The following is a 13,144-nucleotide window of genomic DNA, read 5'->3' as shown; positions in this document are numbered from 1 at the left end:
TCAGTCCTTGATATGTAAAGTGAAAACCAGATTCACAATCTACTCTAAGAAGCTGCAAAAAAAATTAAAGGGGAACATTTACCTTTAGCTTGCAGAATTAATGGCTGCTAACCCCTCTGTGTTCCTATATATGCTAGCACTTGCTCTGACATTAATGAATGAGTTATGCTAAAATTATACAATATGGGCAATATTTATCAGCTCTTCCATGCCACTGCCCTCAGCACCTCAGTGTTTGGAGCTGCCAACCAGTCTTGGTGCCTCCCTGTCTCTTGTCCTGGGTGCAGGTGAGAAGTGTTGGCCTGCTCATACCCCTTGCTGGCTGCACCACAGGGCATGCATCTTCACTGCATCTGCAAGCATCTTTCCCTCCCTCCCTCCTGCCAATCACCGTGGGAAGGAACTGACCCAGAAATCCTTCCCAAATCTAGCACCTTTCACAAGCGGTGCTAGATTTGAGTCTTTCTTCTGGTAATTACAACCAGTCCCCAGGAGTAGGTTTGCTTTGGGTTTTGGTGAGTTTCAGAAACATCTGTGAAACTCCACCCATCACAGCATTTTCCATTCTCCAAACAGGGACATTTTTGCCTGATTCAGTATTAAAACCAAACTAGATTGTCTTGGTTTTGAACTCAAAACTTTCACCATATGATTAAACTCATCGATTCCGGAGAGTTTGAAAAGATGCTCCTAAAAATGATGAAAATCAAAAGGTGCAATGATAAAATCATAGGATTGGCCAGTCTAAGCTAAATCCATCCCTAGCCCAGTGCCTCATGCCATGCTTGGCCAGCTACAAGGGCTTACAGGAAAACTTCAAGAAGGAGTAGAGAGAATACAGCCATACACCATACTCTTCTCAGTTGTAACCCCTGCCTCATCATTTTATTGAATGCATTCTGGTGGTTGTATTCTGAGAGATGGTGAGTAACATCAGCTAAAGTCCAGCCAGGCATGGGCAGTGATACTTTCACAGAATGCTCTTCCAACCTGCAGTGATTTGCAGCTTAGACGTTTCCTCAGATACATGTATAGTTTGGGGATTTAATAGCCCCAAACAATTTTTCTTTAATGAGTTTATCCAATTGCTTTTCCAACCTGTGTGATGTTTTAGCATCCACCACATCCTGCAGAAGGGAGCTCCACAACTGGATTGCATCATATCCACAGGCTCAGTGAAGAACCGTCTTCCTTCACATGCTTCTAACCTGCCACTTGGACTTTTGTTAGGTGAGACAGTGAGCTCTGCCTCCTGTGACCTGTATGAAGCTCACAGGCTGGAGAAACCTAGTGTATGTGGTCATTCCTCGTGTGGATGCTGTCCCACACCACCAGCCTCGCTATGGGACTTTTTGCAGGCTGGAGATTGGAAACACAGCATGAAAAAGTAGACATACTGTGGATTTATAAAATGGCATAACAGAGTGAATCTGTGTGATTCTCTATCCCTTGCCTAATAATTGTTAACCTGCCATTTGCTTTTCTCATGGTTGCTAAGCACTGAGCTCGTGTTTTCATAAAACTGTCTGTTATCCTCTGTATGCTCATGTCATACTTACATCATACTCACACATACCCGAGTGATCGTGAACACCTCAGGGCCCATCGTTTTATTTGAAAAGGCAGGAACGCTCCATTCCCAGAAGTGTATCACTTCATATTTACGGACATTAAGCATCACCTGCCATCTTATTCTGCAGTCATTCAATTTTCCATAATCCATCTCAGCAATTGGCTCATATCTTTACTACCGCAGAAATATTGTTGGCAACAAATTTTGCCCTCTCGTCTCCTTTTCCAGATGGTTTATGAGTTTGTTAAGCTGCAAAAGTCCCAGCATAACTCTCTGCAGGAGCCTTCTTGTGACTTCTCCCTGAAGAGGAAAACTGTCCACTGGCTCCTGCCCTCTGCTTGTTACCCTGTTACTTTCCCAGGAGAAAACCTTCCCTGTCCATCCTGTGACAACTTATTTTCTAAGATCCTTACACTCTTCAAAACCTTTTTTCATAGCTCATTGCTCCGATGAGCTGGAGGGGTCTTCACAGCATCTATTCTAATTACACTTTCTCCTTTTTAAATTGGATCAACCAGAATGTCACAAAGTGATGCAGACATAGGAACAGCAGGGACTGCAGTGGTATCAAAATTATATTTGCTGCTTTGTACTCGGTCCCTTTCCTAATAGCTACTAAAACTCAATTTGCCTTTTTGACACTTCGAATATTCAGTCGGTATATCCACAGTGATGCAAAGCTTTGTGACTGACAATAGCTAATTTGCAGCCCATCTTTGTGTTTATATAATTAGGTTACTCTTCCTCCATGCACTTTGCTTTGCACTTACCCACTCTGCCTTTCATTTGCCATTTATCACCCAGTCAGTCTTGTAAGATATTTCTGCAACTGTTCAGTTACCTGCACTTTTGAAAAACATGAAAAATGATTCTGAATCACCAGCATATTAATCACCTCGTTATTCACCAAGCTGTCTTGATCCTTTATGAGTATGTTGAACAATAAAAATGCTCTCCTCTGCCTTGTGATTACTGACCTTTGTTTCTTATCTTAAAGGAAGTTATTTGTTTATCTCTTTATGATTTTACTTCCCTGCAGTCAGTTTTGGTTTGTTTTTTTCCCCCGTTTTCTTTATTTGGCTTTTTAAAAAGGTCTTTTTTTTCTAGTAGCTTCTACCATTTAATTGTTCTGGATATATATGTGTGCTTGAGGACATCAGTTTCATATTTTTTGTTTGATGTTAAATATTTACCTTAAGTATTTCATATTGTGTCTTTAAATAGCACCCTGCAGTTTACAATCATTTCACCCATTTTAGTCTTCCTTTAGGTTCCATTTAATAAATCTTCTTGTTTGTATGCTTCCCTTTTTAGAAGGTAATAGATCAGGATTTGGGTTTTTTTATCATTTGGGCCATGGTTAACTGGAAGGTATCACAACCACTATCACAAAGAGACTTTTCAGTGGCCATGTCTTGAACTAGGTCTTCCACAATTCAAGAGTTCCTTCCCCTCTCTGGGTCACTGCAAAACTGATGGGGTCTAGAAGAGAAACAAAATGCTTCTTTCCCTGCCTTGCTAACTACAGCCAGTGTGTCCACAGACTGGTCCCAACCTCATCTCAGAATGATAAACCTTTTCTGGTGTTACTTTGGTGCTCACAAAAAAACCCCAAAACAAAACAAAAAAGGCAAGTGCTGACAATGCAGGTATCACAGGCTGCTTGGAGAACCCAGAAGCATTAGGGGAAATAAAAGGCTTGGATCTATGTTTCTAAATTGGCACTGAGGTTTGCAATTGCAACCAAAACATTTTGCAAGGTATTGGATGTTGAAATTCAGACTTTTAGGTCTGACTCAGCTCTGAGTTATATATTTGATTAACTTCAAGTAATTATTTTTTTCAATTTTACCTTATGCAAGGATGCTGGCCACAGAAATGTCACAAAACCCCTACTCCAGCATGGTCTGTGGTTTGTAGAAATGACATATTCTTCCACAGAATTCCTTTGAAGAATTAAAGTTGGTTTTGACACCTGTGTCAGTATCTTTCAGGTAGGTGTGTTTTATCGAAGCAGTGGGTCTCAATGGTCACTCTGAACTCTCCATTCCCAGAATTAAGATGCAGGATTTTCTCTGTTTATTTTTTGAACCCACAGCTTAGTTGGTAGATAGGCAGTTAACATCCTCATCTGAGGGCTTTTGTGTGCTAACTCATCTGGTTAAAATATGTGGGAGGCTAACAGCCCTCTCCCTCTTTTACAGCAGAAATGTCACTTCTCCCAAGCATGCATCAATGCATCTTACACAACAGGTCATCAGAGACTGTATAGTACCTTTCATCCCTGCTACTTTCTCCTCTGCCTCCACCACCACCAATTACAGCAAAATGTGTCTTTCTGTAGCTCCTTCTCCAGACCTGTTCGGATTTTGGTTGCCTTGAGGGTGAGTTTAGCAGTTCGGGGAGACAAGACGTGTGGTGGGATGCAGACCGCTGCAGTAACCTACATCTGAACTTCGGTGTACGTGAGGGTCACAGAGTTTCTCTCTATATCCAATTCCTCCTGACTCTGCCTTCCCTGTTTGCCCTAGTGACACATATCTGCCCCTGTTCTGGTGGCTGACATTTTTATGCAAAAGGTTTCTCTGTAGCATGGCTTGTAAAAGCAAGCCAGGCAGCAACCATGTAACGAGCGCTGCAAAACCTTTGGCTGGACTCCAGGGTCTTACATACATGAATGAGTGTTTAAGTTTTTTCAGAAATCTCAACTGTCCCATATTTCAGCCTGTGATTAACAACATGCACAGTTTCAAGTTTTAGAGTCCCCTGTGCTATAGTTAGGTCCAGCTGTGTTTTCCCAGTTGTGGTATTTTTAAGTTTCCCTATGAAGTGTTGCTTGGCTGATTGCTTCTGAAATGGGAGCCACACTGACATAAAAAAGGGAAGCCAGCCCCCGTCTGTACCCAGGAAGAGTGACCCAAATGAGTGGCACCAGTTGTACTGCTCTGCATAGACACCTCCAAGCTGCAGCACAGCTCTTGCCTGCTTTGTGGGAAACAAAGATTTTGAGCATGTTTTACAACAGACCTATATCTAAAAATAACATCATTAACCACCTCCCTCAGTTACTCAAAATATTAACCTCTAAGCTTCAAAAACACAGGGATTTTTTATCTGGGCTAGAGAATAACCTCTGCTAGGGAAGCCCAATACATATCTGAGACCACGATGCTTGTTACAGGCATTGAGCTGGGAACTTCTTCCAGGTATTTTTACTTCTGTTCAAATGCACACTCCTGCACAATCTCAGCAACCTTGCTGGCCTCTTGAAACTCCCATTCCTAGATGTGTTTGACACAGAAATAAACGAGTACAGGCTCAGATCAGGAAGGGACATTATTTGTGGATGCCCCATCCCTGGAAGCATTCAAGGCCAGGCTGGATGGGGCTTTGAGCAAATTGGTCTAGTGGCAGGTGTCCCTGCCCATGGCAGGGGGCTTGGAACTAGATGATCTTTTAAGGTCCCTTCCAACCCAAACCATTCTATGATTCTATGAATTGACTGCAACATTGCTTAAAGAGTGTATTAGAAGTTTTTTTCAGCATCCAGGTAACTCTAATTTACACCAGGGATTAGGGAGAACTGAAATGATTTCTGACATTAGCCCAGGATTCCTGCTGCATGCAAAAATCTGCAGCTCCAAATCCAGTCCCCTAATTTATTTATTTTTATTTGATTTTCTCTAGTTTTTAACAGAAGCAGCAAGGAAGCTCATCACTGTACTATGCCTTGCAAGGGCAAGTGCCACATGGGAATGTGCCTATTGAAAACACAAGGGTCAGCAGGACAGTAGCTGGAAGACACTTCCCTACTTCCAGCCATAGCATCTCATCCAGAGAGGCATAGAGAGGAACACCCCCACGCTGGGAGCCCAGACCCTACCCACAGATGCAGCAGCTGCCCGCTGTGCTGTACACAAACCACCCATATAGCTCATCATGGTAGAGCATCCCCACAGCATGGTCCTATGGGCCCCATGGGAAGTACACCCTGAAAAATACACCCTTTAAACATTGTGGTCCTACAGGCCATACCATGGGGGAGAGCAGGAACCTGCACTGTTCCCTACACCACATGTACCTCCAAAAGGAGTGGAGGAAGGGAGATGTGGCAGGGCACCAGTGGCCGTTGTGAAGCAAGACAAACAATGAGCCTAACGATAAGGGAGAATAGTACTTACTCATTGCTATGGTTTCTAGAAACACTCTCATAAAAACTAGCGCTGCAGCGAATGAGCGGCATGTAGCGAGAGGCTCACCTAAGTGGTGTTGTCAGCCTCCTGAGCCTCTCCTTCTGCTGAGTGCCCCTCACACAGCTGGAAGGAGCAAAATTGATGAAGGGTCCCCTCTGCTTTGTCTCTGATTTTTTTCTCTTTTATGATGATTTATTTTATGGAGCACTCATAACTTGGGATTTATTTTGTGGGCTCTCGTACAGTAGTGTTAGCCCAATGACAGATTTCTCAGGTCAGCACTCATACTAACAGTTACCACAAAAGGAAATTCCCTTTAGGACAAAAAAAGCCCTCTTTAGGATGAAAACCTAAGTTGTGCTGTTGGTTGCTGGTTCTTTGGTTTTAAGTGAAAAGAAAATTTAAAAATACCAGCATCCTTCAAAAATTCTGCAATATTAGAATAAAAGGTTGCACCCTGTTACTGACCTGCGGCAGGGTCTGTACCAGCCATGGAGATTTCTCCATTTCCTTGCTGGGAAGGAAATGAGAGCACCAGTTCAGCTAAAAACCTCTGTGGGACTGGAGGAAGGTGGTGAGAGGGGACACAGAGGCTGGAGGGGGGGAAGGAGCCCTCCAAGCCCCTTCTGGCCATGGGCACTCACAGAGCCTGGGCACCCTATACTGAGTTACCAAAAGGTCTAGGCAGGTGCTGGCCTCAGGGAAGGAAATATATTTACAGGGAAACCCCAGATAATTTTCAAAGCTTTACTATATAAACATATTAAAGATCTTAAAGCAATTATCTGGTAGAAAGCAAAAAGCTTATTTCTTTTGCTGTGTTTGTTTTAAGATGCCTATCGAACACTCTTGCTGCAAAAAACCCTCAATGGTAGATTTGTTTTTGTGCATGCAGCTGGGATTGGACCCAAGAGGTAGCAGCCAACAGATAAGGACTTAATGGATGTCCGGTAAGGTAAGAAGAAGGAGGGTCCAAGGTTATCGGCAGTTTCACCTGACACGTGATGGGCTGCTAATCTGTTGAGAACTCCACCGAGGTTTGAAAACAGTGTCCCCAGATAATGGTTTTCCTCCCATGCAAGGGCAACATTTCAGCCAGTCTCACACCCTGCACCGTAAGAAGAAAGCTGATGGAAAAATTACTAATGACTTTACTGGACTGGGCATCATGATGGGCCTTTGGGAGAACTGTCGACTTTGCACATAAGGAGAAAATTGGATTTTTAAGTTTTAAGTATGATGCTTTCTCCCAGTTATGGAGGTACAATGCGTGATATGAACTGCTGAGTGCTGGAACTTGTTGGTATCTTGTGAAATGAAGAATGCACTAATTGGTTTATGAATCACAACTTTCAGTAAGAAGTGCCATCAATATATTCAATAGGGATGGACACAAATATAAGTCCATAAAGCATTAAATAAGTTAAAGAGCAGGAAAATGAGCTCTTACTATTTTCTCCCTTGCAGACCAAAATACCTCCCACAGGGTTCAAAATACTTTTCAACAAATAGATTACCTTCAAAACACAACTATAGAAGTTAGAAGTTTTCACTTCGAACTTTGTCAAGGAAAGAGACACAAACCAAACTCATGTATAATAATCAAAGGCATGAAGACACAATTCTGTGAAAGATGAAAAAAAATGTATTGAATCCCTTTTTTGGTGATGAACAGGAAGAATTCCCTGGTGGTTTTCCCTTGCCTGCTCTGTGGGTACCTCCTCTGGAGGGGGTGCAGAGATGTTCCCACCATCCCACTGTTTGTGTCCCTCTCCCTGGCACTGTTCTGCTTGTGGTCAAGCATCTGAAAGTAGCTAGAAGTTCAGAAATGTTACAGTAAGTGGTAGAAAAATGTACAAAAGGGAGATTAAAGTTTGACTGGGCAGTCCAAGTCCCAAGGCCCATGGTCCTGAAACAGCCCAAATGCTGCCTTAGAGGTCACCTTGGAAACCAGGGGAAAAGCAATCAGGAAATTAATAGGTCAAATGTGGTGCTTTGGAAGTCTGGTTTTAGCAAATCCTGTGCCCATGGTGTCAGATGGGGTGGGAGGCAATGTGCTGCTCTGGGGACTGGACAGAGGGGATGGGGGATGCCCCCACTGCGGTCCCCCTGGGACAGGACCCACAGGCTGGGAAGGTGTCTGCTCCTTGTGCAGGACAGCAACTCCAAAACATCAGCTGGGGCACCTGGGTCTGGCCCCTGGGTGAGCACAGTGCCTGTGGGTCAGGCTGAGATCATATATAACTTTTCTTTTCCTCTCTTGAGTCTCTTTATGCTGTCGTCCCTCTTGGCATTTTTGGTTTTGGTTGGGTTCCCCCCCCCCCCCCCCCCCCCTTACCTTACCTTTTTTTCCTATTCCAAACTGGTTCAAATTGCCTCATGTTTGGAAACAAACAGCAGCCTCGGCTGGGCTCGGTATTTCAGTCACATCTTCCACTTTCCGTATTTATGCCTTTCTTCAGCTGCATGGTTTGCCCTGTGGTCTTCTGAAGCTTGGAGGTGTCACACCTCCAGCCCTCCTGCTTTGCCCATTTCAGAGTAAGCATAACCAAAACCTTAAGGCCAGGGAAAAACTGAGGCAGAAAAGATACACTTGGACAGGAAATACATGTACGTATTTTTCAGTAGTGGCAACCATTTAAAGCTGCCCAGAGGTCTGAAACACTCTAATGGCAATGAAATCAGCTGGGGCTGCCCGAGGCACCCAACAGCATCCACTTAATAGATTATGGGATCATGTGGTAGATAAGTACCTATAGTTACATAATAGACACATTATCAATAGCTCATGGGAACCTAGAAATTTATCTTAAGGATATCAAACTACACATGGCAACATTTCCTAATTAAACAAAAGAAAAGTCAACCTCTGGGTGAAGCATCAGATGGAATAATGTTATCAGACCTTGCCAGGCAAACATGAGGTGCATATAAAATGAGCTGCTCCTGGGCAAAGCAGCACCTCTCCTCCAACCACCTTCCAAGAAATGGATCTCAAAGTGATCTGTGCACTCTCTGCCATCCTTGTCATAGCCCTCAGCACCCTGGCAGAGGGAAAGGCACCACCAAGTAAGTACATTCATCTGCTGTTGCCTTCACAGGTATGTATGTGGGCCTGTACAGTAGGACTACTGACTGTAAATGCAGCAAGAGCACATCTCCACTTTACCTATCAGACAGCAAATGTTTTGCTCTGCTACTATTACCAGAGTCTACTTTTTAATTTTTCCAGAGATATCTGTGGCAAAATCATTGCAGGTCATCTCTTGTGCTGCAAAGGCAGAGGGACAGATGTGCCTGGGAGCTCTCTAGAATGGGACTCAGACTCGAACAGGACCAAGCTTGGTCTAAATAGTCTTCTGACATTCATTTTATGCTACTTTGTCACGTGAATACAATTTCAAAGGAGTCTATCTGCCTCCTCAAAAAGACAAGTCATTTAGACAACTTAGGAAGTGAAAAGCAAGTAACTCAATGACAGGCACCAGACATGTCCAGAAATTCTTGGTTGTGGATGACTGTGCAGTAGACTTAAAATATTAAAAGTATAGCTGCAACTACTTGCACATATTCTTATGTTTTTCTAGTCACCTGATGAGAAGGCAAAGATTTTGTATCTTTACACCTCTTTGAATATCCACTGGACCCTTAATCCTTTCTTTGCATGACGTGGGCAAAGTAGCAAACATTTACTAGCATGATATTTGAAGTTATGGGTTATTACCATTTGACATGGTCTATTTGAAGTCCACAGACCCCACTGTACCAGGCTTGCTTGGCTGCAAGTGAAAGCACAGATTTTCAACCCTTACTGCAATTGGTGGAGTTTAAAAGCAGCTTTTAAACTGCAGAATTTTTGGTCTTAGCAAGTGACAGAGAAGGTGCACTTGCAAAGATGGACAGAATCTAGGGAAAGATCATTGTTCTCAGTGGACATCTGATAAATGCATCTCCGCTAACGAGTGTGCAAACTGACACCCAGTCCCTTGCTACTCCTGTCCTGAACAGCAAGATGCCAGTGTAAAGTGACCCCCAAGGAGCGGAAGAACTGCGGCTATCCGGGAATCTCAGCAAAGGAGTGCAGGAAAGCTGGGTGCTGCTTCGACGCTTCAGTCCCTAACGTTCCCTGGTGCTTTGTTGCTAAACCAAAGAAAGGTAATATCTCTGCCAGAAACACTGATTTACCTAGTGTTTGATTATGCAGAAATGTGTACAACCCAGGAGCAGCTCTGCTTTTTTTCTCAGGCTAACGAAGTGAGCACAAACCTTTATTAGAAGACCACTGGTAGTAAAATGCAAAGTCAAACCTTGCTTACCAGTCTTTTGTCTCATCCTGTTCACACAATATATTTCCTCTTCTTTCAGGTTTCTAATTATCAAAGAACCCATGCTGAGTATTTAAAAACATTTCACTGCCATTTGTGGTCTTGTTCATCAGTAGAGCAAGGGATCCTCAGCACTTATTTGAATGGGGTTTCTCTATGGCTGAGGAGGGCTTTAGCACTGCATGTCAAAGTCCTGAGCAGTTGTTTGACACCTGTACAGAAGACCACAGGCATCCTGTAACTTCCGGGGGGGGGTGTGTTCTCTTTTCTCCAGCCTGTTTTGTTAATTGCTACTTCCTTTCTCTCCTGCCTGCTTCCCAACGTAATTCCACTTGGTGCTTCTTTTTTTTTCTCTTCCATTTTCTCTCCCAGTCTTCATTTAATGCAAACTCCAAAATATCCCAGGGGAAATCTTTTTCTCCATTACATTTTTCCTTCTAAACCTTCTATGTCCTGTTTCCATTTTTTGCCTCTGTTTCCTCAGAGAGGGTAAGAGCTGCTCTTCCAGTCCTTCAGTGACTGGGTGTATAATTTACGTAACTGCTAAACGCCAGCTTTTTACTGGGCTGATTGCATGACTCCTTAGGAGAACTTCAGAGCAATCCCAGCAGTTGCACAGGTGAAATGAAAGGAAGTGAGGGTGCAAAGACAATGTTACCAATAAAATAACTTTATATGAATCAGGATTGGTCACCAGGTCTCAGGTTTGTTGGAGAAAAAACCATAATTTTGCTGTTTGCATATCATGAAAATCAAGAACAAATGGCAGCACCTTACAGTGTCATTCTCACAGAACTGCTTTTCTGAGCAGAACTGTTTCAGGAGAGGAAAACTGAATTATTCAGGCCAGGTGGTGTAACCTCATTGCTTGTGTTATTATTTTAAATTGCCTCGATGAGCTGTGATTTCCTCCTAATTGACCTACCTCCTTTCCATACCTCAAGCTGGCACACAGAGGAGGCTGCGTTTTTCCCTCCCCATATTACCTAGGCTGCTCTGGGGTTAGCAGTGGATCAGGTCATGAATATACCCTGGGCCAAGTCCAGTGTCTGTGGTACTGTCATGGGAGACACATGGTGGCTTTTGACCCCATTGCTGGACCTGGGAGAGGAAAGCTGGGTTGCTGCCTACCAGACACTTCTAGGGGTGAATTTTTCCCCCTCTGTCCCCCGGGGCACAGTAGCAGTTCCTCACTCCTTGGTATTTAGTTTTGCCTAACAGGCGTGGTGAGGATTTGGGTGAACCTGCTGCCTGAAATTGGTATGGAGAAGGTCATCGTGGCTGTCATGTCTGCTCACTGGCCTCACCGTTGTGGCCTGCCTTTTATTTGTGAATTATGCCACCAGGTAAATGCAGCAGAAAGTAACAAAACCTTCTTCCTTCATTTTTGCTTTACGCAGTTAAGAAAGTGTGTCCCAGCAATTCTCACACCAGGATAAACTGTGGCTTCCCTGGTATCACAGCTAAGGAGTGTGAACAGAAGGGGTGCTGCTTCGAGGCGCATCCTGCTGGTGTCCCCTGGTGCTTCTACCGCCACGTGGTGGAGGAAGGTAATGTCCGGTACAAGACACCGTCCCCGTGTCCTCATGGATGCACCTTGGCTCCTGGCAGGGTCCATGCCGTGCCCAGGCTTGGTGTGCTGTGCCAGCCCAGCACAGTGGGAGGCCACACGGGAGGGATTGAGCAGGACAGGGTCTCCCCACCTTCCCGGTGTGCGTGCAGAGCTGCCTTGCCCGAAGCGTGAGCAGGAAGGGGCAACTAAACCCTAAAAAGACTGGCTTCTTGCACAGGAGGGGGTGGTGCTGCTGCAGCTGAGCCAGGGCTTGTGGCAACGTGGCTGCACGGCTCGTCTGGGCTCAGGTGTGAGCTCGTGCCCTCAGCTAACGCCGTGCAGCTGCAGAACTCACATCTACTCTATCACAAGAGGCAAAAGGCTTTGCTTTAAAAATGTGAATAAAAACTACAGAAATTTCTGATCCCCTGCTTTTTTTTTTTTTTTTTTTTAATTAAGATTGACCTTTCAGCGTATCTAACACAGATAACCAATAGCATCAGACAATTCCAACCTGCCCCACAGTGTATTTTGTACTGGAAACAATTCACCGTAATTTGTTTTTACTGATCTGAACCGTTAGGAAACGTGTGCAGATAGGGGAGAGGGGAGCAACTGCTAAAAAATTGCCTTTTTGACGTCCTGCATTTAGGCAAAACACCTCCTAGCATTTTGTGTAATGTGTGGAGAAAACATGCCTCTTAATCTGCTTCTCCTCTTTACCTCCCCAGCTTGTTAAAGGAGAAACTTCCATCAAGAACCTTGTGATCTTTGGACGTACTCCAATGGGAAACAACAGCTGGAGACCCCAACTCAAACTTTATAGTTTGCAACAGCTATGATTTCTAGGCCATTTTTACCTTGTATTGACTCCTTTCTGATGAAAAGTTACTTGTATCATTTATTCTTTCAGTAGGCTACTACTGTGCAGGTCTTCACTGTAATAAAAGAACTAAGATGCAATTTGTGAGTTCTCTGCTGTCTTTATTTTAAAGCTGTGTATTTCTGTTTCCCAGGAAATTTAGCAACCTGCCGACCAGAGAGCAGTCACTAACACTTCTGAAAGGAACAGGGCACTCAGCTTTTTGAGTTACACTTCACACTTGCAAGTGACTGCTTGTATTTGTTAGCTGGTATGTGCTTCACACAGGCCACTTGCCCTTCTGCAAGCTGAAAATATTCTTGGTATGAATCAGGATTGGTCACCAGGTCTCAGGTTTGTTGGAGAAAAAACCGTAATTTTGCTGTTTTCAAAATTTGCAAAACAAATATTCAGTGTTTCCCTTTATATAGCTACAGCTATGGAGTTGGATGGTTTTTTTCCCCCTCAAAACACAGGGAAAGGTACTTTTGTTAGCTGACCACTGAGCTGGTCTGACTCAGACACCTCCTGGTCTCTGCATCACTGCTGCCAGTCCCTCAGTGCTGCTACCAGTGGGGCACGGAGTAGCACAGGAAGGCAGGTACCCACCTGGTACCCTACCTAACTCAGCACAGACCC

At 44.0% G+C, this 13,144-nt stretch overlaps 1 protein-coding gene across 1 annotated transcript; it reads left to right on the top strand.

Annotated features, from left to right (window-relative positions):
• The first annotated feature begins 8,753 nt into the window (after positions 1–8,753).
• Positions 8,754–12,382, top strand: LOC102049759 (trefoil factor 1-like). Its single transcript, XM_055702751.1, has 4 exons — positions 8,754–8,839; positions 9,779–9,921; positions 11,492–11,641; positions 12,375–12,382. The coding sequence occupies exons 1-4, from the start codon at positions 8,754–8,756 to the stop codon at positions 12,380–12,382; spliced, it is 387 nt and encodes a 128-aa protein (XP_055558726.1).
• Positions 12,383–13,144: the final 762 nt, after the last annotated feature.

The sequence above is a fragment of the Falco cherrug genome, chromosome 2, assembly GCF_023634085.1.
Source record: "Falco cherrug isolate bFalChe1 chromosome 2, bFalChe1.pri, whole genome shotgun sequence".
NCBI classification, from domain to species: Eukaryota; Metazoa; Chordata; class Aves; order Falconiformes; family Falconidae; genus Falco; species Falco cherrug.
The sequence above is the reverse complement of the archived record's forward strand: the minus strand, read 5'-3'. Positions and strand labels throughout refer to the sequence as shown.